Source organism: Myotis nattereri (assembly GCF_964212035.1).
Source record: "Myotis nattereri genome assembly, chromosome: 5".
NCBI classification, from domain to species: Eukaryota; Metazoa; Chordata; class Mammalia; order Chiroptera; family Vespertilionidae; genus Myotis; species Myotis nattereri.
Genome location: NC_138080.1, coordinates 15,761,425 through 15,789,091, shown reverse-complemented (window position 1 = coordinate 15,789,091; position 27,667 = coordinate 15,761,425). Strand labels below are relative to the sequence as shown.

The window sequence follows — 27,667 nt, the reverse complement described above, 5'->3', positions numbered from 1 at the left end:
TCCACGGCTCCTGCACAGAATGTGCCTTTGTGTCTGTGTGAGCTGACGGGGAATGTCGTCACTGGGGCTGGCGTGGGAATGTGTGGAATTCTGGAACATTTCTCACTACACAGCCACAGCCTGTTGGAGCTGGGAGACCCTTGGAAGTTTCCCAGTCCGGAGCTTTGTTTAACAAATGAGGAAACTGGGGCCCGAACCAGGAGGAAAGCAGCCAAGCTTGCTATCACTCCCACTGTGTGTTGTGTTCGCCACTTACTGAGTCCTCGCCACCTTTCGAGGTAGATGATAGGATTCCCCTTTTACAGATAAAGGAAGGGGCGCATAGTACCAGAAAAAGAAAGGGACCGGGCAGGGCTTTAACCGTTCTGCCCAGCGCCGGAGTTCACAGCCACGCTTCCATTCCAGGTGTGGTCCAGGAGGCCCGGGGCCCTTGAGAACCTGTCAGGGGCTGTTTGAGGTCAAAACAATCTTCCTATTAATGTTAAGACATCATTTGCCCTTTTCACTTTCATGCCCTCCCCAAGTGCCCTGGAGTTTTCCAAAGATACTGATGTATCTTCTACTAAGCGAGAAATGAAAAAAATGTGTAAAAATGTAAAACAATGACACTCCTCTCTCTTTCTCTCTCTCTCTCTCTCTCTCTCTCTCTCTCTCTCTCTCTCTCTATATATATATATATATATATAATATACATATATATTGCTGTATAAAATAGTAAATTTCATTTAAAATTGATGTTATTTATGTTATAACATATAATGGATTTATTATTGCTATTTTAATTTAATTCATTAATAAATATTTTAAATGTCTCCGTAAATATCAATATGGTAAATATCCATACATATAACCCACATACACCAAATGCTCTTTGGGGTCCTCAATCCTTTTGAAGAGTGTTAAAGGATCCTGAAACCAAAAAAAATGAGAACTGCTGCTCTGTACCGTGTTACCTCTCAGGGGTGTGTGTATGTGGTGATGATGGGGGTGACTGTCCCAAGAACTCCCAGGTATAGGACAAGGGGAGCCTGGAAGTCAGGTGGCTGGGCTCCCAGTCTGCTCTTTCCACATCAAATCACTGGGTTTAAGATGCTTCCCCGGCCTCTGCCAGCAGGGCATTGTCTGGTCTGAGCTTAAGTCCATGCCAGGGATGCCCCTGCCTTTTGATGCCCACTTGCCACTGCTTGTCCAGCTGCCATGCTGCCCTCCTCATGCCAGCTCGTGGGAAGACAAGCAATGGGGGTGGGGAGGATGGCTGGGGCAGCTGGGCAACCACCCCTGCTTGTCCCTGGCACGGCTCTGCCCAGGACACAAAGAGCAGAGTGAATCCTGTTCTGCCCCTGCAGCTGAGCGGCTGGAAGGAAGGAAAAGGGAGACACACACAGAAAGAGTGGCTACCATGGGGCTCTCCACGCTCACCGTCCTCAGAGGCTTTAACCCAGAGACACACAGAAAGGGAGAGGCTGGGTCCTACTCTGGTGAGAAGAGGTTCCCTGGGAGGTGAAGATAATCGTGACGACTGGATTTTCCCATCATGATGTCCTTGTATTCTCACACCAGCTTGGAGAGGGGGACAGGACAGACGCACTCGTCCCACCTCACAGACGAACACTCTGAAGTCTAGAAAGGCAGAACGTCTCATTCAGGGTCTGGGAGCTGGTCAGTGAGGCACTGAGAGCTTCACATACCGAAGGAATGAACTATTGGCCTCTTGCCAGGCACCCCCTCATGGTTGGTGACGACAGTCTTATCATTGACTGTTGGCTGCATGCATGCCCCTTGCTTGCCCTGCAGCAGGTACAAGGAAGCTTCAGGAACACTGGATCTCAGGGCTGGTCACACGGCTGGCAGCCAGGCTGGGAAGATAAAGGCACCCACTTAGCTGATGAGAACATCAGTGCGCAGCTGGTGAAAACAACAGTGCGTGCTGAGTGGCCAGTGAATGTGCAGCAGGGAGGCTGGGAGGTTTCGGAGGAGGAGCGAGGCACCGTGGGCCGGGGCGGTGAGGTCACAGAGTGGGTGCCATTGCTTCTTGCTTGGCCTTTTAGGGTGGGTGGTATTGAGAGTTGGAGAGGCATTGAGGGTGAGCCTTCCAGGAGGGAGAAACAGCCTAAGGAAGGCCAATAGAGGAGAAGGCCACAGCAGAGGGCTGGGGTGGGGGGCGAGGGAACAGCTATGCCCAGCTAACGGCCCCTCCCTCCTTCCTTCTCCAAGACCTCCATCAAGTCGGTGCCAGCATCCGAACTTGCCTCATGAAACTGGAGGGCATCTTTCCTTACCAACCTCCAAACAGGCAAAAATAAATAACCAGAAGAGAGAAAAAAGGAGGAAAAATCTGTAAAGCTTATGAGAAGTACAGCCTGAAGGCAGCCTGCAGGGGAGACTGAGGCCCCAAGAGCAGAGGCTTCTCTCCAAGAAAGAGCCCTGGTTCCCTGATCCAGTGATAACAGCAAGCCCTACACACAGCACCTGCTCAGAACAAGCCCCCAAACTGGGCTCGGCAGCCCCCAGAGATGCTCACAGGGACCCCAAGATGCTTGCAGTTATCCTTGGCTCTCCCACTGGCCCGCTGCCCACCTGGCATCAGCCCAGCATGTATGAGTCGGCCCATCAATCCCAGTGTTGCCAGGACAACTGGGGATGGGAGTAGGGGCCCTGGGGGTGGGCAGGGGTGGGTACTGCAGGCAGCTGTCTCCCGCATCTGGCACCTGCACACAGCTGAGGCCTCACACAGTCTAAGGATCCTCCCTCCTCCCCTCAAACCCCTCTTTCTTGCCTCCTAGGACACTTGCTGCTAGAGACTTAGGCAAATATTTAAAGGAGTAGTTGGGGGGTGAGGAGGGTGGTGGGAGCAAACATTTCCTTCCTTCTCTCTTCCTCCTACCCCAGCTTCTCAGGGGCTCTCAGCTCAGATGCCAGGCTGTTGTGCAACCTGGAGGCTAAAGGCCCCCAAGGGGGAGTGGAGGCCCTTGTGGGGACAAGGAACCTGCCAGGCTGGAGAGTTGGGAGTCTGCTCATGATCAAAGAGCAGGGCCAAGTGTGAGGAAGCCCCCAGGCAAAGGTCAGAAATTGGGGTGAACTGTTGGAGTTACATTACAAGGAAGATAAGGGAGTGAGACCCAGAGAGGAGCAAGGTGTGGGTTCAGACTTACATACTCATGAAAGTTTAGAGGTGAAGGTTCCTTAGGGTGCTCCTGGCCCAGCCAGCAGAGGGCAACTGAGAGAAAGGATGCCAATGTCAGGTCTGATCAAAGAATTGAATCAATGCCCCCTCCCCCGGGAACTGACCTTTGGGCCACTTCACAATGAACATTCCACGCGCTTAAACCATTGTAGCTCCCCTCCGGAGTTTCCCAGGTTCCAGACCTGCACAGAGAATTCTCAGCCCAGAAAAAGCCCGCCTAGAGTCCTTTAAAAACCTCTGACTCCCAGTCTTTGGGGGCTGGGGCCATTTTGGGGCTCAGCCCATCTGGTATCCCGATGGCCTAATAAATTCATAATTCTTTACCCCTTTCGGCCTTGGGCATTCCTCCTTTGGCGACCCTAACAGCCGCCATTAGTAGACGTGGTTTAACACAATGAAGCAACAGAGATGGCTTTGGGGAAAGAATAGGAAAGAAGAGATAAAGAAAGATAAAAGAGGAAGGTCCACAAAGTGAATCCCATTTGAGTGAGAAATGTTCTCAGGGCAGATTTAGAATCAGAAGATATAAAAAGAGTGCAGGGAGGCAGGGTGATGGCAGCACCAAGCAAGTGGGCTGATGCAAGGATGAGGAGATCGGGAGTCCATCAGTCACCGCACCCAGCCCCGTACATGCCTGTCTGGGCGCAAGAAGACAGTGTCAGGCCTGGAATCTGCTATCAAAAGCCTTCAGCTGCATCTATGAAAATGGCTCGCCATCCACTTGACACAGAAGACCCCACTAAATCATGCATATCAAAAGGTTCAAGTCTTCATGGTCACTTCTTTTTTAATCCTCACCCGAAGATACGTTTTTATTGATTCTAGCTAGAGAGGAAGGGAGAGGGGGAGAGGGGGTCAGAGGAAGAGAGAGAGAGAGAGAGAAAGAGAGAGAAAGATCGATCCATTATACATGCCCCGACTGGGATCAAACCTGAAGCCTAGGTATGTGCTCTGACTGGGAATCGAACCCGCAGCCTTTTTGGTGTATGGGATGACACTCCCACCAACTGAGCCACCCGGCCAGGGATTCATGTTCACTTTTAAAATGCTCATGAAACTACTCCCACCACCAAGAAGGGTATGAATATCCCAAAAGCCATCAAGTGTCTGAAGGGTGTCACTTGACAGAAGCAGTGTGTGCCATTCCGTGGTTACGATGTTGGAGTAGGTAGGTGTGCCCAATCCAAACAGGGGGGCTGGACACAGGGTCGGTGGCCCAAAAAGAGCCCTGAATTTTTATTGCACAAGCTTAAAAATGACGAGAGTGATGTTGAACTGCAGGGTTTAGAAGTAGATTCTCTGGTCATTGAGCACATCCAGGTGAACAAAGCCTCCAAGAGAGGGTGCAGCCCTCACAGAGCTCCTGGGCTGAAGAACCCCTGGGCAAGCTTCCCCTGCCCCAGTGAGACGATCTTACTGAAAAAGAGCAGCTGTCCGTGAACTGGAAGAAGAGGTTGCATAGAATAAAAAAAGACATCCTGGAAGAAATTGAAAAAACAAAAATATATGACCCAGGAATAAATTTAGCATAAAATAAATGCAATTAAAATAAAAGCAGGGTGCAGGGGGGAGAGTCTTCAGCTTACAAACTAACCCATAACAAAGAATGAAAATCCTCAGGTTAGTACATAAGCATTTGTCACCAGAGGAGACAGAGTATTCAGAATTCGGAAAAGAATGGCTAGGGGGCAAGTCTGAAGTTAGATACAGAAGTGTGGGTGACCGGGAGGCAGGTAGATTGACGTGAAAATCTGACGCTCTGAGAGAATTTATGAACCATTCGTGAGCCCGCACACCTATGCCTTCAGCGGTTTCCCCTCTGGGCCCACAGGCACTATCTCCTCACTCCTCACAGGCACTATCTCCTCATGGAGCTCATCCCTGCTTGGGGGAAATTCTGTTGGGGAAAGTGATGGACTCCCCATTGCAGCAGACTCTTGGCTTCCTGAGAGGCTCAGCCTGGCAGGAGAACAGTGGAAGCCACAGGACTACAAGGGCAGGTGCCAGCAAGAAAGGCAGGCGCGCCAGGAAGACACCCATCGTGAGAGGCATAGATTGCCCAAGGGCAAGTTTGCTCAGCTCACCCAGCTTTGCTCTTGCTGGGCCAAGAGGACTCATATGCCAGGGCCAAGGGCCCTTGGGCGCTCTTGCAGCTGGCTTATCAGGGCCTTTGTTCTGGAGGGCCAGGAACAAACAGGCTTCAAAGCCAAGGACTTGGCTGGCGGAGGAGGGCCGGTCCTTCACCTCTGTCCCCTCTCCCTACTGGCACATATAAGACCCTAGTCCCATTTGGGAGTTGAGGAGAGGAAGGTGCCTGCAGCAAGATGGACCTGGGCAGCAAAGAGGTCTTGATGGAGAGCCCGCCGGTGAGTGTGATCATGTGTGTGTGCACGTGTGGGTGCATGTATGTGGTGGGCCCGGCCGCCTCCAACCGTTTCCCTCATCAAATTCATGTGCTCAGTCAAGCTAGAACTGTGCTCAGTTAGGGCAGGGACGTCAACCACTAAAGACAGAGTCCCTGGGGGAGATAGGCATGGCAACCAGCGATTCCAATATAAGGTTAGTGGAAAGAGCTGAAGAGGACGCTGAGTAGGGAGACATCACTTGAGGCTCCACAGAGAAAATGGCATTGGAGCTGGTTCCAGAATAAGTAGGAGCTCCCAGGTGTAGAAGGAGGAAGGCACTGCAGGAAGAAGGGTGGTATTTATAAAGGCACCAAGATGTGGGAGAACATGGATTATTTGGGGAATGGAGAGGGACTGGGCATGGCTGGGGTGCCAGGGGTCTGGAGGAAACAGCAGGAGATATGACTGGTGAAAAAGCTCTCCTGGGTCTCTCCAAGGGAAACCTCACTTCTAACCATCTATGAGTTTATTGGAATCCAGGGCACCTCTTCCAGGAAGTCTTCTCTGATCTCCTCATCCCTCCTCTCCACATTCATAGCATTGGTGGCCCAGCCCTGGAAGGGTGTGGGAAGGTGTTCAACCTGTGCAGGGAGGAGGGGGCATCCTCATGACTTAACGCCTGTCTCCTCCCTGCCCTACCACATCAGGACTACTCCGCAGCCCCCCAGGGCCGGTTCCGCATCCCCTGCTGCCCTGTGCACCTCAAACGCCTTCTCATCGTGGTCGTGGTGGTGGTCCTTGTCGTCGTGGTGATTGTAGGGGCCCTGCTCATGGGTCTTCACATGAGCCAGAAACATACTGAGATGGTGAGCAGGCCTAGGATGGGGTGGGCAGCCAGTAAAGGACATGTCTGAGAGGTGGGATGGGGGTAGGGGTGGGGGGCAGGATGGGCAGATAGCAAACTGCCCAAAAGGGATGACAGGAGAAGGCAAGGGACACCTCCTGGAAGAACAGAGGCAGGAACAGGGTGGCAAACCTGGCCTGGGCTTTTCCACCAGGCCCCTGCCCCTGCCCCTGCCCCTGCCCCATGGTGGGAGGCCTGGTCCCTCCAGCACCTGGTTCCACTCGCCTCTCTGAGCTGCCAGGGAAGAAGGAAGTAGTCGGAGTGCAGAGGACTGAGGATGGGCGTGAGGACCAAAGAGACATGTGGGGAAAGAGGAATGCCAGGCAGCACTCTGCCCTCCCCCAGGTCCTGGAGATGAGCATTGCGGGGCCGGAAGCCCAGCAACGCCTGGCCCTGAGTGAGCATGCTGGCACCACTGCCACCTTCTCCATTGGCTCCACTGGCATCGTAGTGTATGACTACCAGCGGGTGAGTATGTCTGGACCTCTTGACCTTGGGCCTGGAGGACCAATGACAAGATTCTCCTAGACCCATCCAGCTGTGACACTTCAAACAAACCCATCTCTCCTCATCCCCCAGCCCTTTTGCCTCCCCTGGGTATGCCTGCACCCCAGCTTTCAGTATGGCTCCTGCCTGTGCCCAACCTAGAGGGAGAGGACCCAGGATAAGGGTTAGAGAGTGAGCAAGGCAGGGCCTCCCTGAATGAACTCGGTTCCTGTGCCCAGCTCCTGATTGCCTACAAGCCAGCCCCGGGAACCTACTGCTACATCATGACGATGGCTCCAGAGAGCATCCCCAGCCTCGAGACCCTCACTAGGAAGCTCCAGAGCCTCCAGGTGGGTGCAAGGGTGAGGATGGGTTGTCTCCCACCCGGGACTGCTGGGAGGAACGCCTGAGGTGATGCCTATTTGTCACCTGTAAAGCATGACTCCTGGGAGGCTGCCAGGTGAGGTCCCCTCTTTAGACTCACCTGCCTCACACCTTCCCTACCTCTTCCCCATTGCTGCCACACCACCCACCACCAAGCTGCTGAACCCACATACCACCTGGGGGCTTCTGCCTCCAGCACAGCCCCCTCTTTACTGGTCAGAGAGACTGCCTGGCACACCTGCGGTCCTACATTAAGGGCCTCGAGTGAGACAGCAACTCAGTCCCCACGCTCAGCTCCAAATCAGGTGCTCTTTCCAGGTCAAGCCTGCAGTGCCTCGCTCTGAGCTGGGCCAGCCGGAGGGTCATGACCCTGGCTCGGAGTCCTCCAGGAACCTGGACTTCCTCGGCCCCACCCTGAGCACCCTGTGTGGCGAGGTGCCTCTCTACTACATCTAGGCCCCTCAGGTGAGCAGGTGTGACCACCAGAGCACGGGAGCACCAGTGCCAAAGGAAGGCTTGGGCCACCTTCCTGGTCAGCGGACCTGGCACAGGGGGATCCACTGAGGCCGTCACTTAGGGAGATCAGGGGAGGGAAGGTCTACAGACATTCTCAGCCCCCCGCCCCCCACCCCCATCCCTCTCCCTCACATAATAAACAGTGTTTCTTTGCTTCGCAGAGCCTGCGGACCCCCAAAAGGGACAGGAGAGATCCGTGAGCAAAGGGTCTTTGGCAAACAGGCAGGAAGCTGCTCCTGCTACACGATAGATCGGGACTGCCCTGGAGTAAGGAGCTGTAGGGAGAGGTGGCTACTAGGGGCCAGGGGACCTATCACACAAAAATAAAGCAGCCTGATTGAAAAATAAATGGTGTCCCTCCTCTCTAGTCCCACAGCCCTGGTCCTGCTCTTGGTGGGGGCGGGCTAGGGGGAGGGGAGGGCCGTGGGGAGCAAAGGGGGGCTTTCCCGGTCCCCATCCCAGGATGATGGGGAAGAGGGGCGCGGGGAGCGATCCACGGGCTTTAGGCGCCCTCCAGTGGTGCCTCCCCAGGGAGGGCGAGAGAGAACTCGAGGGACAGGGACCGCGATGGGAGAGAGCGAGGATCCGAGGAGGGACCGAGGGGCGCGGGCGGAGAAGCCAGGGCAGAGACCCGGGGACAGAGCGAGGAAGAGGCGGCGCGAGAGACCTGACAACGTGTCCCGCACCGTGAGCAGCTCCGGCAGGGCGCGCACGGGAGAGGCGCCGCTAGAGGGCAGCTGGCGGGGGCGGCCGCCGCCGGCACCCCGGACCCGCACCCCGCCCCGGCCGGCGCCCCGGCCCCCCAAGCCCCTTCCCCGCGCGGGCCCGCAGTTCCCTTCCCCGCCCCGGCTGGCGCGGGGCCGGGGCCGGCCGGCGGTTCGCGATCCCAGTCCCAAGGGGGCCGGACTCCGGCCGAAAACCCGCCCCCCAGCGAGCTCATTTCCCTAAAGGGGGGGCGGGGGTGACGGAGGGAGGGAGGGAGAGAAGGAAGGAGAAAAAAGAAGGGAAGGGAGCAGGCGAGCGGCTGGAGGAGGGAGCGGGCCGGAGCGGGCGGCCGAGGGGCGGGGGACAGGAAGGAGGGCGGCGGGCGCAGGGAAGGAGCGAGGTGGGGAGGGCGGGGGGAGCCGGCGGGCGGGGAGAGCGGCGGGCGGGGAGGGGAGCGCCTCCCCCTCGCCTCCAGCGCTCCGCTTCCCCTCGCCCGCTCCCGCGTCCGAGCGCGACCCGCCGCCGCCGCCGCCGCCGCCGCGCCCGCCGCCAGCATGCCCGGCGTGGCCCGCCTGCCGCTGCCGCTGCTGCTCGGGCTGCTGCTGCTCCCGCGCCCCGGCCGCCCGCTGGACTTGGCCGACTACACCTATGACCTGGGCGAGGAGGACGACGCGGACCCCCTGAACTACAAAGACCCCTGCAAGGCGGGTAGGCGTCCCTCCTCCTGCGGCCTGCGGGGCGCGAGCGCCGGCGGGGGCCGGCCGGGCGGGAGGCGCGAGCTGCCGGGGTTCGGGTGGGGGGAGGCCGGTCCGGTGTGGGAATGCTGGAGCTGCCTGGTTGGCAATGCTGTGGGGAACAAAAGAAGGAGGGAGAGAGGGAGGGGAAGTTTGGGGGACTTTTCAGACTGAACTTTTGGGCCGTTGGTGGAAGCTGATGCCTCTTGTCTTCCTAGAGGATTCCTGGGGGCAAGCTCCCTGGATCCCGAGAGAAACCTGCAGCCAAGGAGGCTTTTCCTCCCGCAGGAAACTTTTCTGGCCAAACGAGAGAGAGAGAGAGAGAGAGAGAGAGAGAGAGAGAGAGAGAGAGAGACTGACTTCTCCCTAGCCTCTGGCTCTAGGACACTGATGTTTTCCAGCCTGTCTGCCTGGGCTGCCCTGGGAATGCACATCTGTCTCCGGGGTCCGGTTTGGGGTGGCCCGCATCTCCCAGGAGCAGGTCTCCTGAGGCCCCCACCCGGCACAAGTGGGAGAAGGCTTTTCCAGGGATCCTCTGAGATCATGGTCCCTGGGTGTCTCGGGGGTCCCCACCAGCACGGCAGCCGTCCTTGGGCGGAGGAGACAGCTGTCAAAGTCAGAGAAGCCAGTGCAGGAGGGGACCTACCTCTGCCCCTGTGTGCCAGGCGCTCCCCAAGGCCCAGCTGCGGGGAAGCACAGAGAACTCAGACGCTGCATATCCGCTCTCTCTGGCCATAGACACTGGAGAGTTATTAGCTGAGGTCAGGGCCCGGAGTGTGTGTGTGTGTATGTGTGTGTATATGTGTGTGTGGGGGTGTTCTTTGTCCATGAAGACTGTGTAACCTCTTCACTCCTGCTAGGCCCAGAGAGGTCCTGCCCCAGCAGTGACCAGATGGCCAGGCACTCCGGCTCTTTGCCTGATCCGATGACCCTGAATAGGCTGCTGGGGACAAGAGAACACACAGGGCATAAGATATCAGAACCTTTCCTTGACTTCCTGCCTCTGACTTCAGCCTTCCTCCGAGACCCAGAGCCAGAGGCAGTGAGTGGCACAGCTCCTGGACTTCTAGGAGTGCCTGTGTGTGGCGCCAGGGGTGGGAGGGGGGCAGGTTGCTGGAGTCCTGACCCTGGGGACCCATCTTTGGGTGGATGGGTCACAGAAAACTGCAGAATAGGAACCCCTTCCCACAGAGAAACCGAGTCCCTCTGCCCTTCATCCCCCACCCCTGCTGGGCTGTGGGTAAACCGCCTAGTTAGCTGTCATCTTTCTCCCTGGGCTTCGAGTGGGCGTGAGGCTAAGGGGACAGAGCGTGGGCAGGCAGGCCTAGCTGTCAATCCTGGATCCTCAACTCATTAGATGTACCACCTTGGGAATGTTAATTAGCATCTGTGAACTTCACTTTTCTCACCTGTAAAATGGAACTGACAGTACACCTCTCTGCAGAGTTGGTGGTAAGGGGTAACTATGAGAACATATATAAAACACTTATTAGAGCTTAACGCACGCTAAATAAATAATAAATAAGCACCAAATAAATGTTGGCTGTCTACTCCGTTTTCTGTGTCCCACACTCTCACTTCATTTTTTTTTTTTTTTTTTTGAGCGGATTGGCTTGGTTTTCAGGAAAAGTGAGTGTCTCCCCAATTCTGTCTTTGTGTCACTTATTCACTCAACTGATCTACATTTACTGAATGCCTAGTATGTGTCAGGCCCTGGGCTTGAAGTTGTGGGAGACGCAGAGAAATGTCAGGCATGGCCCCTGCCTCAAGGACCTTGCTGTCCAGGAGGAGACAATACAAAGGGAGTAACCAACAGCACAAACCGAGAGGTGTGTGTGCTACCTTGGAGGGAAAGACCCGCAAGGCTCAAGGAGCTTCCGTCCCCCCTGTAGCCCAGGTATGTTGGTGGTAGTGGAGAAACGGGGAGCAGAGCAGGCTGGGAAGGTTTGGGTGTCTTCCTGGAGGAGGCAGGCTGGAGCAAGGCCTTAAAGAATGGGTAGAAAGTCAATCTGACATATTTCACTACTAGTTGGAAGTTGGGAGTGATTTTCAGAGCAGCAGGAGGCTGAGGGCCGTATCCCTAGTCTCAGATTTCATGTTAGGGTGGGGCTGGCTGACTTGGAACTTCAAACAAGGGTTCTGGAGAAAGCTCTACACCAGGGTGAAGTGAGGCTGGTGGGGAGCTGGGCCAGACCTGAGGGTGGCTGAGAGCGCCCAAGAGCCTGACAAGGCCAAGAATCAGGGTCAGATCAGGCCTCCCTCCTGGGTGTGACTGGTGTAGCCCTGCCTCCCTCCGCCCAGAATCCTTAAGACCCCACACCCACATCCTCAACCCTCAGGTCCCCAGGCTCTTTTCTCTGTTTCTCCTGCCAGGCCCTGCCTCTTGCTCCCTCTGATCCCTGACCTCCAGGTTGGAGGTGGCTCTGCAGGCATCCCTCATTTTATTGTGCTTTGCAGATAATTGTGTTTTTAACAAATTGCAAGTTTGTGACACCCTATGTCAAGCAAGTCTGTCAGTGCCATTTTCCCAATAGACTCAGATGATTGTTAGCATTTTTTAGCATTAAAATATTTTCAATTAAGGTACGTACATTTTTCGACACAACGCTGTTGCACACTTAATAGACTACAATATAGCATAACCGTAACTTTTATATGCCCTGAGAAAGCAAAATTTTCGTGTGACTCGCTTTATTGTGGTATTAACTTTATTGCGGTGGTCTGGAACTAAACCTGCAGCATCTCCAAGGCATGCCTGTCCTTCCTTTGGATGCACCTGATGTGCCTGCTTACCCCTGCTCACACGACCCTCTCCGGGTCTCTCCTCTTCCTGCTCCTCCTCCTTGCACACAGAGGACCAAGAATGAAAGCCCCATTGATTCTCCTGGCTCACCTGCGATCTCTCAGGATAGCGAGGCTGCTTCATTTGAGGTCACCTCTTGCTATTACTGTCAGACACAACACTATTTGCCCTTACTGCACACACAACTCTGCAGTAAGGGCAAAATTAAGACCCTTCATGCCCTGGGGAGGTTTCTGGATCTTCTGTGCAAAACCAGAGCAATAAGCACAACACCGAGCTTTTCTTTGTGTGTGTGCTGGGAGCTGGTTCCATTGAGCCCTGCCCCCCCACCCCCTCTTTTGCTCACTCACTCTTGCCCGGGGAGATTGCAAGTCCTGATTTCGTCTATGTTAGGTTGCCAAACCATCAAGGGGGTCCTTCCCCGAGACACTCAGCTCCATGTGGCTGCCCAGGTGACTTGGCAAGGCTCTGGGAGAGACTCGGAGGCAGGAATTGGGACCCAGTTGCTCCCATAAGCAGGGAAGACCATAGCACTGCTCCCTAGCCAGCGAGGGCCTTACTTCAGCCTCACCTGGCAGCTCAGAGGTCTGCTTTGGGAGGTGAGGTGGGCCGTTAGCTCACCAGCCCTCATCACCACCCTCACCCCGGAAGCCTCGTGGCCCAGCCTCAGAGGAATAGGTTCCAAGCTTAGGATGCTGCAATCTCTTCTGTTGCCAGACCACATTCTCCCTCCAGACACTCTGAATGAATCACCTTCCCACTTGTGCCCCTGCCCCCTGAGTCACCTTCTCTTTTACGTGCCCCAAGGGAGGCGGAAAAGACAATCTCCCTGGGCTCCAGATGGAGGGGAACCAATGGGACTCCCCAGGGAGAAGGAACTCTCAAATAGTCTGGTTTCTCCAGAGATTTGGGGGAAAGAGGGAGGAGTAGAATATGTTATTCCTCGGGCCACTAAGGACCTCCTAAGGATATCCAGAGGAATCGACTAATTACCTATCTCTCTCCCACACACACTATTTCTAAAGGTGCCCTTCTCCTTCGATAGCATGGCATAGGAAATGGGGTATGCACATACAGTTATTTGCGTGCAGGAAAATACTAGGGCTTACACAGGAAAGTGGTTGAGTGTATTTTTGCACATTTGTGGATGTGCCCCTGTTTTGTGGGCAAGTCTTCTCTTCAGCTATCCATGGGTGTACTTCTGAGTGCATGTGTGTACAAATACGCCCCTGTGCATAGTGGACACTTGTGATTAAGTACGGACATTTGTGGGAGCTTGAACATGCCTTGTCCCAGCTAGAAGCTTGCAGTTGTGTGATGGACCTGTGTATGCCCAGTACACACGATGTTGGGGTTTCATCTCACCAGACAGCTCTTCTCCGTCCCCCGCTAAAGAGGTGCCTTGCCACACCCCAGAGGAAGAGCCTGTAAAGTCAAGAGGCCAACCTGAAGGATGGGTACATGGGATCCAGTGGGCTCTTCTTTTCTCTCCTACTCCTGAGACCTAGTGATGGAGCAGCCATGAGTGCTCCTGGCTGGTTTACAGCCAGGAAACAAAACAAAAACTTTCGATTCCATGTTGAAAACAACTACTGTCCTGACCTTGACCCCAGGGCTTTTTTCCATAAGAGGAGGGGAGTCTTGGACTCCCCAGCATCCAGATTTCCTAGAGTCCCTAGTGGGGATCCCAAATGGGCAGGGCCTTCAGGCCTAGCTCCTGGCCATCAGGCTCTCCTTCCCACCTCATCTCTCCCCACCCCCACAGTTCCCACGCATTCTTCAGTCATGACATCCCCACCCCAGGGCACTGGCTATGCAGACGAGCTCTGTGGCCAGCCCAGGGCCTGTCCAGCCTTCCACTGGCCTCCTCACTGCCCCTGTCCCACAGGCCAGCACAGCTCTGAGCACTCGGGCTTCACTCAGCCAGGAGGCCCCTGTGGGTGAACCAGTGTGCCCCCAGAAAGTGGAGAGCTGAACTGGAGCTTATGGGATTGTTATTAGGGTAATATCAACAGTGTCCATTAACAGTGCTTACTATGCCCCAGGCTTTGTCCTAGGTGCTTCATTTACATGCCTTCTTTCATGTCAATAAATCCTAGGAGAGAGATTCTTTTATTAGCTCCTCTAAATATAAGAGTAAATTGAGGTTTAGAAGAGTCTATATGACTTGTCAGCCAGAAGTAGCCAAGTTAGGATTCAAAGACAGATTTGCCTGACTCCAAAGACCTTGCTCTTTGTTGCTATGCCCAAAGAAGAGTCTAAATGTCCAGCCATATGTGTATATGGTTATGTCCATGGCTGTGGGTGCGTGAGCCTGGAAGTCCAGGGCCTGGGGGCGTTCACGTGGCCTGTGAGGGCCTGTGTGAATGTTGGCCTGTAGAAACCCTTGGGATGTACCTCGCATCCCATATCCTTGCTAAGGCTACCTTTGCATGTCAGCTGAGAAGTGTCTTCTGTTGCTGTCCCATCAGTTGCTGAGTCAGGCGTAGCATTTTTTAAAAAAATATATTTTATTGATTTTTTACAGAGAGGAAGGGAGAGAGATAGAGAGTTAGAAACATCGATCAGCTGCCTCCTGCACATCTCCCACTGGGGATGTGCCCACAACCCAGGTACATGCCCTTGACCGGAATCGAACCTGGGACCTTTCAGTCCGCAGGCCGACGCTCTATCCACTGAGCCAAACCGGTTTCGGCCAGGGGTAGCATTTTTAATAAGAGAATCTTTTCCATGTGGTGGAAGAGATACTGGGTCATTTATGGGCTGGTGACTTTGGCCAAGTCATAGGCCCAAGTATTCTGATCTCTAAAGTCAGGGAGGTTCTCTCTCCATGAGTTTGTAATGGACACTCCTAGGCAAGTGCATGGGTGGAGTATGGCTTAATGGGCATGTCCTGGGTGGGCCAGGATGAAACGAATTCATTATTGTAAAAGTACTTTGTCAACTGGAAAACACCACATAAATTTCAACAGACATTTACTAGTATACAGGCACATTATCGCTACTGTTCCTGGCTTAATGAGTTCAGAACTTAGAGTCGGTTTGTGTGTGCTGGAGCTTGTGCATGTGTGTTTTTTGGGACTGTCTGTGACCGTGTGTGTATTTTTTGTCATGTGTGTATGTGTTTGAGTGTCTGTTTTTGTGTATATGTATTTACAATATGGGTTTTTACAAAAGTAATGACCTTGAGTGCAGTAAGCACTGAACTGGGAACCAGGAGGCCTGAATTATAAATCCTGCCTGTCTAGTGTCTATCAGCATGGTCTTGGCTAAATCATTTCCCTTCTGGGCCTCAGTTTCTGCATCTGTAAAAGGGAGAGCTGACCTCCATAACTGCTCAAGTCACCCCCACACTCTGCCCATCCAGCTCTCGGTCACAGCTACAGAAGAGTGTGTATCTGTGAGCACATGTTTGCAGGCCCAAGGAATAGCAACGTGATGCTTCACTCAGACAAACCTTCTCCAGTACCGCACACCTTTCAGGGAGATGCGGGCACTGGTCATGTGTGCAGGGGTGTTCCTGTGACTTTGCGGAGCTCTGTTTGACGGCATGAATGTGGATGTCACCCTGTGTCTGTAGGAGCACGAACCCCATGTATCTTGATTCTGTGTGTGTGTGTGTGTGTCCACCCAGCTGGCCATCTGGGGAGGAGGAACCTGTGTGTGTGCAAGGCCTCAAGGTTAAAACAACTTGTGTCATGCTGCCCACCAGGCCCGTGTAGCACTGGGATGAGAAGCAGATGTTGCCAGGGTGGAGCTGTAGGGAAGCTGCCCTCTGCTCCGCCTCCTGCATCCGCCCCCCCCAACCCCCCCAACCCCAGCCCTGCGTGAAGCTTACGTCTGAGCTCCTTCCAGAGCGCTCAGCTCTGCGGCCTGTTTCCTCTGGCTCCTAATTTCTCACAAAGCAGATAGGCTGTTTAGCCCATCTCTCCAGAAACACTGGGAGCTCCTTCCCCCCAGTACTTTCTTCCTCCAGAGAGGGGACCCTGAGACTGAATAGAAGTCACTAGAACTATTAACCCTTTTCCTCCTGGCTGGGAAGCTCCCATCACGTGTCCCGGTTTTCCTAAAGTTCCTGTCTGTTCCACTTTTTATTCCTATCGCCCCCTCATTATAACTGGCACAGCATTTGTGGAGTGATTACCACACGCTCAGCACAGTGCCAAGGTTATGGATGGGCCCATAAAGTAGACACTCTATCATCTGACCTTCTATTTCCTTCATAGCACCCACCACCGGCTGGAATTCTCAAACTCAGTCCTTGTTTACTTTTGTGTTGTTGAAGGTCAGCTCCACGGGAGCAGGGACCTCATTTGTCTTGCTAATCACTGGAGTGGTGCTTGGCCCACAGTGGGTACTGACTAAGTATTTGCGAAAGAACGGTGGAATAAATGACATAACTGTCTTCCTGGAGCTAAAGGTCTCTAGGGGCTGGGCATCAGTTTTGCTGGGATCCCAACTAAAAAGGAAGCATGAGTCTCCCAAGAGATCCGAAGTCAGCCCCCACTGCCCGCCTTCCTCAGGGTTAGGAGTAAAGTTGCTATGGGGGCTGGGGTGTGCCCACAGGTTTGGGGCTGTCAGTGCTGGGTAGGAGGACTCACTCAGCACCTGGCCTCTTCTTTCCCTCTAGCTGCCTTCCTCGGGGACATCGCCCTGGATGAGGAGGATCTGAGGGCCTTCCGGGTGCAGCAGGCCTCGGACTTTAGACAGCGTACGATCCGCAGGTCTTCCATCACAGCTGCAGGTACTCTGGGTACGGACTCGCCCTCCTGTGTCTCAGAAATGGGTTCCAGAATTGGAGAAACCTGGACCCTCCTGGCCTCCCGGGACAGAGGCCATGAGCTTGAGCTCAGCATAAGGGCTTGTCGTCCCTTAGGACAGCGATTCTCAACCTGTGGGTCGCAACCCCTTTGGGGGTCGAACGACCCTTTCACAGGGGTCGCCTAAGACCATCGGAAAACACATATATAATTACATATTGTTTTTGTGATTAATCACTATGCTTTAATTATGTTCAATTTGTAACAATGAAAAGACATCCTGCATATCAGATATTTACATGATGATTCATAACAGTAGCAAAATTACAGTTACGAAGTAGCAACGAAAATAATTTTATGGTTGGGGGTCACCACAACATGAGGAACTGTGTTAAAGGGTCGCGGCATTAGGAAGGTTGAGAACCACTGCCTTAGGATATCTGTATCCCTTCCCCAGACATTCCCAGGAGCTAAGCACTGACCTTCTTTTGCTTAGAGTTTACAAAGTACTTTCAAAAGCACTATCGAACTTGACTGTCCCCAACCACCTTCAAAGGTAACTGTTAGGACAACTCCCGCGACACTGCGGTTCACGGAGGTTATGTGACTTGCTCAGAATCACAAAGCTAGTCAGTGGCGGAGCTGGGACAGGAACCAAGCCTCTCACTCCAGACCCAAGGCTCTTCCCTCACCCCCACAACCCCTCCTGGCTTCTCCTCCTGCTCCCACTTTGCAAGCTTCTTGCATCCTCCAAGGCCCATTGTAAGAGTTTCTCTTGTGAAAACTTCCCTGATCGCCCCCCCTCGGCCCCCCAGACATGACTGTGCCTCCACTTTCCATGCTCTCCCTGCTCTGCGCTTACATTGTTAGCATCTCACTTACTGCTCTACATTGCAACGATTTGTGTATGTACCTGTCTTCCCAGCTGGACTCAAAGCTATTCAAGGTCAAGGATGGGTCCTTCTTATCCCTGGATGTGGTCCAAACACCTAACTACCCACCTGGTACTTGTGAATGGGTGAGGGAATGGGAAGGATGAGGCTTCCTTCCCATCCTCTGTCCAACCTCCTCACTGCCCTGCAGCACGGTCGCTCTCCTATTACCAAAGGGTGCGGATGCTCACCTGGAGCCTGTTCTGGGCACTCTCTGGTGGTGCCAGGCAGTTGTCTTGTCCAGCTGCCCTTGCATGGGCAGCTCATGGAGTGAAAATCAAACTACCCCAGAGAGCAGCTGGCATGGGAGGATGACCGTAGTGGGAACTAATAGACCGGAATTACCTGAGTACCTGAGAGCAGAATGGAGGAGCTGGATCACCTAGGCCGCCACTAACCCATCACGTGACTTTGGCCTTAGTTTCCTCATCTGTCAAAGGTAGATAGTGACATTCCCTGTCCACCCCAGAGAGCTACGGTGTCCAATGAGAACGTGTACTTGGGAATACTTACAAGAATGTATCAAGTTCTATATGTGCCACAAACATGAAGGTTTGTTGGACGAGAGGGAACATTTCCCAGTCTCAGGTCCCCACAGTTCCCAGTACTCTGTTGTTCCCTTTTTTCATTACAGTCAACCCTCACTATGTGTGGTAACTCTGCATGAAGTTATGGAATAACTTTATAGCCACTCTATTCAGTCACTTTGAACACTGAATTAGCAAACACTAAGAGAAATACAGTTAAGTTCCTGTGAGCCTGTGGTCACAAAATTTTCATAACTCACCAATACATGTAGCCCTGTCTTATGTGTGTTTCTGTTTAGAGACACCCTTTTAATATACAGCTGATTCATTGACATTGAACTCATGGCCAACAGCACCATGACTCATGCCTGACTGAAGCTTATCTGATACATGTATTTTCTCCATAAGACACATCACCAGCCTCTTGTACATATGAACAGCAGACAGCACTTCAGTGCAGTGGGGAAAGTGCAGCATTTTATACAGCAAAATCACCAACAGAAAAAGCGCAGAAATGTCAAAAACATGGCACTAAGTAGACGGGGAAACATACTTGCTCACCGTCTTGTAGGACCTCAGCTGGGAAGGTGCGTGCTGAGTGACTCAGATTTCTCACTGCCCTGTGCATGTCAGCAGGCGACCATGAAAGAGCGGAGGGAACTACGGGTACACAGACGAAGCCACGTTGAGACTGGTTTTTACATCTTCTGACTTGTTCTGGAATTACCTGAGTGCCTGTCTCACTTCTCCTACCAACCAGTGTAGTGCACACTCCCTAATGACAAGATCAAAATCTTGGTCATATTTGAATCACCCTAATAATCTAATACAGTGCTTTGCTTTTAGTAGACTCTCAGTTACATATTTTGAAAATTGAGTAACTTTAAAAAAAAGGGAGGGGAATGTAATAAATGTTTAACCCTAGACATGGCAAATAAAATGAAAACACTGACCGTCAATCTAGGAAATAAGTATAAAGTATTAGTTATTAAATTTAGATGTGGCCTAAATGGTGGGTAACTCTCTACAATTAAACTCGGTTTTAAGTTAAATTTCAAATTGTCTCAACTCTTAGAAAAAAGAAAGAGTTAAAGGGTACTGATTTGGGGGCTACAAATAAATGGTAGTGGATGGGCAAATCTGGAATCCCCCCAAAATGAAGAATGATTGTAATTTCTTTCCCCCTCTCCCCCTTCACTCACTTGCTATCAATGTCTTATTATTTCGATTCCAGGAAACTCCTCTACCCCCAGCTGCCAGCAGGCTAACGGGCAGCCTCGGAGGAGAAGCCCGGGGAGGTGGAGAAGCAGGTCCCGCAGCCGGCGGGCGGCGACGTCCAGACCCGAGCGCGTGTGGCCTGATGGGGTCATCCCCTTTGTCATTGGGGGAAACTTCACTGGTGAGCAGCCCGGCTGCATGGCGGTGGCCTCCGCCCATCAGGCGGGAACTCTTGCGCAGTGGGTGGAGGCAGGCCCACCTGGACAGTGTGACAGCCTGGCCGCCTCTGTCCCGCAGGCAGCCAGAGGGCAGTCTTCCGGCAGGCCATGCGGCACTGGGAGAAGCACACCTGTGTTACCTTCCTGGAGCGCACCGATGAGGACAGCTACATTGTATTCACCTATCGGCCCTGCGGGTGAGCAGGGGCCCCTGGGCAGTGTACCCTCGGCCATGCCCCAACCCCTCTTCTGCCCTGGGCACTGCAGCTGCCCCACCTGCGCACAGATCTGCGTCAACGTTCCCTCCTGCCTTGAGGCATCTCCCCAGAAATGCTCCCCAGGATGTGGCTGTGACGCCAGCACACATCCCGAGCAGACCTGCCAGCCCCGCCCTTGCCCCTCCGCTCCCCGCCCCCCTGGCAGCCTCGCCCGGCCCCTGAGTGGATGCACTCCCCCAGCTCGGGACCGCCCCCCTGAGCTGGCCCCGCCCTCCAGGTGCTGCTCCTACGTGGGTCGCCGTGGTGGGGGCCCGCAGGCCATCTCCATCGGCAAGAACTGTGACAAGTTTGGAATTGTGGTGCATGAGCTGGGCCACGTCATCGGCTTCTGGCACGAGCACACGCGGCCCGACCGGGACCGCCACGTCTCCATCGTGCGCGAGAACATCCAGCCAGGTATGCACTTCGACCTGGGGGGTGGGGTAGGGGGCGGGACGCCGTGGCTCCTGCCCACGCCCCCTCTCCAGGGCCCCTGCTGGGGGTGGCAGCTGCTCCCTCTAGCCATCACCTTTGATCAACTCAGCCTGTAGTCCCAGCCCAGCCTAGGGCCCAGGTTGGCCCAGACCCCGCCCTGAGGCATCTGCTCCAGCCAGTAGCAGCTCAGGGACCACAGATCAGTTGTGGAGCCACTTTGGGCACCCCCACCCCCACCACAGGCCCAGCTCCTGGACACAGGAACCGTCCGCAGCAGCCAGAACCCAGCTGGCCCTCAGGGTGGGGTTGGGGGAGGGGTCAGCCCACTCCCGTGCTGAGTCTTTCGCTTCACTTTTGCCCAGTCTTCTGCTCTTCGCCTCTTCTGCCCTCCAAGGGTTTTTCCCTCTCCCTTCTAGCTGTGCTCTCTTCCCTCCCTTCCTGCTTCCGCCCTCTCTCCCAGCCTCCTCCGCTCTTCACTGCTTTCATCTTGCTGTGGTTCTAGAAATGGGTGCTTCCTTCCCATACTCCCTTGAGCCTTCCCTGCAGCAAGTCCTCCTTCACCCCGCCCCTCTGCGGACACTCTTCTAGAGACTGCCCCTCCCCCCAGGCTTTCCTTGGCTGCTCCCAGGACCCTCAGGTAGGGGGGCACCTCGCAAGTACAGGGAGGACCCCATTTCCCACCCTGTGTCCCACACAGATCTACCTCCTCCCACCCCCATCCCCTTTTCGTGGTTTTCTCAGGGCAGGAGTATAACTTCCTGAAGATGGAGGTCCAAGAGGTAGAGTCCCTGGGGGAGACCTACGATTTTGACAGTATCATGCACTATGCCCGCAACACATTCTCCAGGTGAGAGACTGTCCTGCCCTCTGGGGCCTCCCACTTTGCACCAGGCTGCCCTGCTGGGGTTGTCAGCAAGGACAAGAGTGGGCCCTGGGCAGCTGCAGCCCCCAAGCAGAGGACCCATGGGTGCTGCCTGGCCTGCTGTCTTCTTCTACCCTGGGCCCATGGCAGGGCCGGGACTCACACAGCCTGGGTGCTTCCCCTAGAGCTGTGCACACCGAGGGCACCTGGCCCATGGGGCTGAAATCCAGCTACTCTGCCAGCCGTGGTGCGCTGTGGCCCAGAACTGTGTCCGCCCAAAGGAGCTGGGTTACCCCTCTGCTGAAGACCAGAGGGGGGCATATTTTTCTGATCTGTCTGCCTTTGTTGTAATTGGCTAACTTGTGCGAAGGCCAGCTCCTGCCCTGGACCAGCCCCCTCACCACCTGACAAGCGCATATACACCTACTCCTATCCCGGGCCCAGGTTCCCAAAGTCACTGCTAGAACCCGGAGGTAATGGGCCAGTCATCCCCACCCAGCTTTTCATTAGCCCAGTGTGGGAACCGACCCTCATCCTCCTCACACTCCTTCCTGCCTGGCCTTTCCCAGGCCTGGCTTTCCTCATCCTCTATCTACCCCCCCTCCGGCTCTGTCCCAGACAGCAGTCCTCCCCCCTGTCCTCAGCTCTCCTTCTGACCCACTCTTCCTGCCTCCAGACCTGAGGGACAGAGACCGAGGAAGGGTGGTGAGGTCATCCTGTCCCCCACGCCCACAGCCCCCCGCCCCCCATACATTTCTCACCACATCCCTCTCCACCTCCTGCTGAGTCCCACCCAGCTGGTGTGAGTCAGGGGCCCTGGGGAGGTGAAGGGCCGCCTGCTTCCCCTCCTCCCAGATGGAAACACCCAGGTTTTTGAAGGCAGGAACTAGGAGGACAGGAGGACTGATGGTGGGGCTGTCCCCAGGGTCTGTTCTGGCCACGGTGGAACCTGCCCTTTGGCCTTGTCCCAGGTGCTGTCAGAGCAGCTGTGCCAACAGGGTAAAGCGTTGGCACTGGGTCATCCTGGGAGAAGTGCAGCCAGGGCTGAATCGGCCCAGGGGCTGCAGAAGCTGGGGCAGGAGGCACATCCACAGCGCTCCTGGTGCTTGGAGTCAGGGCCAGACTGAGCTTGGCACCAGTGGGTCCTCAGGGCATCCTGGGCCTGTGTCCTGACCTCCCAAAGTGTTCTTGGGGCTCCCCCAGGCTCCTGTGGTGTGGCTGCCACGGAGCAGGGTGGCTGCTGGTCAGTGGGCAGCATAATGACAGGGTGAGATGTCTCCACCCGTCCCTGACCCTGCTGAGGAATGTCTGGGCTCTGGCAGGGTCATGACCTTGGGTGCACACAGACATGCCAGCCCTCCTTCCATCAGATTCTCACCCAGGTCGGGCTTGTCCTCCTCAGGGGCATCTTCCTGGACACCATTGTTCCCAAGTACGAGGTGAATGGAGTGAAACCTCCCATCGGCCAAAGGACCCGGCTCAGCAAGGGGGACATCGCCCAGGCCCGCAAGCTCTACAAGTGTCCAGGTCGGGGCAGGGAGGGATGAGCCGGAGAGGAGCGGAGGGCAGGGCCCAGGCAGGCAGAGGCCCGAACCTGGAACCAAGGAAGTTAGAGCTGAGAGCCTTAGAGAACACGGAGACTGCTTGGGGGAAGGGCCCCCAGGGAGGGGAAGGATTCAAGTTATGGACCAACTGGCGCTAGGATCAGGTGATGGTGAAACACTGAGCCACCCACCCTCTGAGGATCTGGTGCGGGCGGGGGTGGGGGGCGGGCACCAGGAGCAGAAAATGGAGAGAGCAGAGCAATTCTCAGGGAGTGAGGACGAGTGAGGCTCACCAAAGGAGCCTGACCTTAACGCTGGAACCTTGTTGCCTTGACAACAGGACATCCTGCAGCACTAGGCAGGGAGGTAGGATGGTGTGAGCGTATCTGTGAGGAGAAAGGGCTGGGTCTTAAAGGGACAGGACCGTCCCAGACTCCCCACTCCTGAGCTATTTTCCTCTCCTGCAAAGATGCCAGGGCTCAGGGTGGGGAAGCCAGAAGTTCAGGGGGATTGGGCCCCTGCAGCCCGCCACTCAGTTATTTCCTTTCCTTGACAGCCTGCGGAGAGACCCTACAAGACAGCACAGGCAACTTCTCCTCTCCTGAGTACCCCAATGGCTACTCCGCCCACATGCACTGTGTATGGCGCATCTCCGTCACACCTGGGGAGAAGGTAACTGAGCACCCCCTCTTCTGCCAGGACCGCAGAGTGGGAGCCCATAGTCAGTGTGGCTGGGAGAGACCTGCATGGGGATCATAAACACATCCACCCCGCAAGAATGACGCAGCACGACAGTGAGGAGGGGCTTCCGCCAGTGCTCATAAACAAAGGCTAGCTCCCAGATAGCACCTACTGTGTGCCAGGCACTTTTCTTAGTGTTTCTGAGATCCATTCACGGGCTTTTCACACGGAGTATAGACTTCTCACCAAACTCAGGAGCTTCATTTCCTTTGTATTTTTCTTGCTCCCAAGAGTCAGTTCTAGCCTTTATTTTCCTGGGTTGGAACATGGTGACATTGTTCATTCCCACAGCATTCAAGATCACTTTGAATCAAAACTGCACCCTCTAGCAGGTGGCCATCCCTTTTATTCTGATATGCATGGCCTTCTGGGTCTTCAGAACCTGGCCTTTGATCAAATTGTTGAAGAGGACATGAATCAAAGCAGAGTTAAGATCTCCCTCTGAACTGACCGTGACCCGTTAATGGGCAGGCTCTGGGCAGAGTTATTTTACCTGTTGTGTCCCCATTTAATGTCATTGCCATCCAGCCACAGGTCACCCCCTAGTTCACCGGGATGTGAACTTCTTCTGAAATCATACCTTCGTCATATGTATATCCCTGTCACAGGAAGTGGTTAATAAATCCTTATTATGTGGATGGGTTGCCTTCCCAAACAAGTCCACTGATCCCCTTGTCAGTAAAACCCCTTTTAAAAATGGAAGTGAAATTTGTGACATGCCTTGTTTCAAGTGAATTGGCTCCTGGTAATCAAGTGTTTCTTTTCTAAATGGTCACAGACCATCTATTTAATTGGGATTGACATTCAGCTCAGTGGTTTGCAATTCCCAGAATTCACTCCCAACCCCTGTTCCCAGCACACAAGCACACATCACATACCCCCCTTCTGAAGTTGGGAAAGCTTTCCTTCCGAGTTCTCAAGATTACAGACGCTGATCACATCTGCAAGTTATTTGACTGTCCTCTGATGTCATTTTTGAGCCTAGACACAAGAGTTAACTTTGCTCACTGACTCTCCTTCTTTGTTACCGAGCTTCCATTTCCTTTCCAAACTATGCTTATTTTATTTTCATAATTTGAAGATTATTTTTTTAACAATAGACTTCTACTGAGGGTTGAGTAATTCTGTCATCTCTCTTGGTGAACGTTCTACCATCTTCTCTTGAAAGTGAACCCATCCCTTCCTTGTTCTTCTTCTTGTTCTGAATCTAACTCAAAAATTGCAGTCCTTTTTGCTGTTTTGTACTGACCATGCCCTGCCTTCTCCCAGTCCTCTGCTGAGGGTCTTCACTATTTCAGCCTTTGGAAATCTCACCGCAGAGAATAATAATAATACTTGATGATTATTGAGCATATGATCGTTACGGATGAAAAGGGGCATGAGACAGCCCCAAGGAGCATAAACTGAGCGTTGCTTTCTTTCCTGTTCAGGAGGTTTGCTGGGCCAGCAGGGATTCGGTAGCTTGGTCAGCATCTGCTTCTTCCCCTGTTGTTCCAGGCTGGCGTGGGCTGGCCCTGGCCTCTAGTGGATTCATGGCCTTGCCCTAGGAGCCTCTTTGCCTCCAGCCTGCTCCATCCGTAATTCCCTGAAAACTTCCCATCTTATTTTGGAGGCCTGCCAGTAGGTCCAGGGAGAGATGTGGTCTATAGATAGAAATTTCAGGTTAATCAATGCATGGTTGTAGAAATTAAAAAAATAAAACCCACCCATGGCCCTGGATGAATTGTTAGAGTTGTAAGAGAATCAAAGATGAACCCTGGGGCCCTTGCCAGTTTGGCTCAGTGGATAGAGTGTTGGTCTGTGGACTGAAAGGTCCCAGGTTCAATTCCGGTCAAGGGCGCATGCCCAAGTTTTGGGCTCAATCCCCAGTAGAGGGCGTGCAGGAAGCAGCTGATCAATGATTCTCTTATCATTGATGTTTCTATCTCGCCCTCTCCTTTCCTCTCTGAAATCAATAAAAAATATATTATTAAAAAAAAAAAAGATGAACCCTGGGGATAGAGCATTTAAAGGGCTCACAGAGGTTGGGGAGCTGGAAGAAGATGACATCATACAATAATAACAGCTGCTCTTTGTTAACAATTATGTGCCAGGCATATTACATGAGAGATTTCATTACTCCTCACAACGGTTTTGGGATGTGGGTCCAATATCCCTACTGGACAGATGAGGGAGCCAGGGCTCAAAGGGCGTGAGTAAATCTGCCCAAGTTTACACAGTAGTCGTGGTGGAACCAGCGCTCGATTCCAGGACTGTCTGACTCCAAAGTCTACACTCTTTCAACAGCAAACCTTAAATAAACCCACCTGTGTTAGCCGATGGACTTTGACATCTCTTTGGCTGCCGAGAGGTTGTTTTCCACTGTCTTCCCAGTTCTCCGCTCATGGCCAGAAATGTGAGCTTATCCTATACAACTGTACCCGTAGGGGTACGTCAAACAGCAAGAGCCACTTTGGAAAGTTTCTTTGAGGGTCCCCACGTCTCTGCACTGCACGTAGTTAGCAGCTGCCCTAGAGAGGATTTACAGTGTTTTCCAAGCAACAAAGCCAGCCTGTAGGAGCAGGAAAGTGATTTCAGGAGATCATGGGCACATGCTGCAGAGGAGCCAAGAAGATAAAAGCTTAAGAGGCCTCTTGGATTTACCACCCCCATTCCCATCCCTGCCTTCTCATATCCTGCCTATTCTTCAAGGTCCAAACCAAATTCTCCCTCCTCTGCAAAGCCTTCCCTGACCTCTACCTTCTGTCCTCTGATGGGCAGATGACCCTTCCCTCTGCTGGGTCCTCCTCTAAGTCCTGCTTCTCAGGCCCTGAAGGGTCTGGAGCACTGAGGATGGAGGGAACGTTGATGCTTGGTTTTTTTGCACAGCTTTTGGGCAGAATAGATTGGCAGGCCTGAGGAGGCCACATGGAGTAGTGGTTAAGGTTGTAAGTTTCAGAGACAGAGTACCTGAGCCCTGGCTGGGTGGCTCAGCTGATTGGAGCGTCGTCCTGTACACCAAAAGGTTTTAGGTTTGATCCTCGGTTGGGGCGTGTATGGGAGGCAACCGATTGATGTTTCTCTCTCACATCGATATTTCTCTCTCTCAAATCAATAAACACATCCTCGGGTGAGGATTTAAAAAAAGGGGGGGGCAGAGCACCCGAGTTTGACTCCCAGTTGTGCTCTTCCTGGGAAAGTTGCTTAAACTCTGTGTCTTTGTTTCCCCATTTTTAAAATGGGCCTGGTGATAGTCCCTCCCTCCTGGGGTTGATATGAGGTTTAAACGAGGCTATGTACGTAACGCGCTCAGAGCTCTGCCTCGCTCGTAGGAGTGCAGTCAGCATCAGCTGCTGTTACCATTCTCGGTTCTTTATCCGTTAAATGAGCGAGCCCTGGCCAACTTCCCCCTCTTACTTCCAGGATTCTGGACTTACGTCCAGGATTTCAGATATCAAAGTATCTCAAGCAAACTCCACTCCAGTAGTGAAATTAACATTTATGGAGTGGCATACACAGTTGTATGTATATGCAATATATATATATATATATATATATATATATATATTTATGTATGACACATACATGTGTCAGACACTGTTGGAAACTTTACCTATATTGATTTAATTGACCTCAATTAATCACCTATATTGCCACTTAGTCCTATGAGGAGGTACTGTTGCCATTACCATCCTACAAATAAGGACATGGAGGCACAGAGGAGTTAAACGATGGGCCTAAGATTGTATGTCGAGGCCATACTGAAGCCAGACTGCGTGTTCCTGAAGGCCGACATGTTCTCCCAATTCCTCCTTGAGAACATCCAACAAATGTGAGGAGTACTTCCCACACTTGGGGTGCACCCAGAGACTCTGCACCCCATCTCCCATTTAATCTCCCAGCTCCCAGCTCCCCAGTGGAGCCATTAGGGTCACCTCCATTTTTCAAAGACACTGAGGCACAAAGTAGTCAGGCCACGGGCCCAGAGCCACTCTCCAGGAAGCGGTGGAGCTGGCCAGGTTTTCTTTGGCAGCGGGCGGTGTCCCTGCCACCAGAGCACAGCTGTTTCCACATGACAAGTTGTTACAACATTTAATTAGACACCTCCGGTCTCAATATAGCCAGGCTGCACC

General features: G+C 53.5%; 2 protein-coding genes across 5 annotated transcripts in view; both read left to right on the top strand.

Annotated features, from left to right (window-relative positions):
- The first annotated feature begins 5,372 nt into the window (after positions 1-5,372).
- On the top strand, positions 5,373-8,191 carry SFTPC (surfactant protein C). The gene is made up of 6 exons (XM_081091365.1): positions 5,373-5,550; positions 6,237-6,395; positions 6,779-6,901; positions 7,159-7,269; positions 7,622-7,768; positions 7,981-8,191. Exons 1-5 carry the CDS (start codon positions 5,509-5,511, stop codon positions 7,757-7,759), a joined length of 573 nt encoding a protein of 190 aa, XP_080947491.1. The 5' UTR covers positions 5,373-5,508; the 3' UTR covers positions 7,760-7,768; positions 7,981-8,191.
- Positions 8,192-8,367: 176 nt separating this feature from the next.
- BMP1 (bone morphogenetic protein 1) overlaps positions 8,368-27,667 on the top strand; it is a 40,842-nt gene continuing 21,542 nt past the window's right edge. The window contains exons 1-9 of one of the 4 annotated variants that reach the window (XM_081091362.1): positions 8,368-8,506; positions 9,000-9,232; positions 16,692-16,814; positions 19,515-19,679; positions 19,796-19,913; positions 20,212-20,390; positions 21,150-21,255; positions 22,673-22,797; positions 23,371-23,486. In XM_081091362.1, the coding sequence (XP_080947488.1) occupies positions 9,079-9,232; positions 16,692-16,814; positions 19,515-19,679; positions 19,796-19,913; positions 20,212-20,390; positions 21,150-21,255; positions 22,673-22,797; positions 23,371-23,486 (1,086 nt within the window). In that variant the 5' untranslated portion in view covers positions 8,368-8,506; positions 9,000-9,078. Of the gene's footprint in view, positions 8,507-8,956; positions 9,233-16,691; positions 16,815-19,514; positions 19,680-19,795; positions 19,914-20,174; positions 20,391-21,149; positions 21,256-22,672; positions 22,798-23,370; positions 23,487-27,667 lie in introns of those variants that run through there. The other 3 variants (XM_081091361.1, XM_081091360.1, XM_081091363.1) reach the window with 3 other exon arrangements.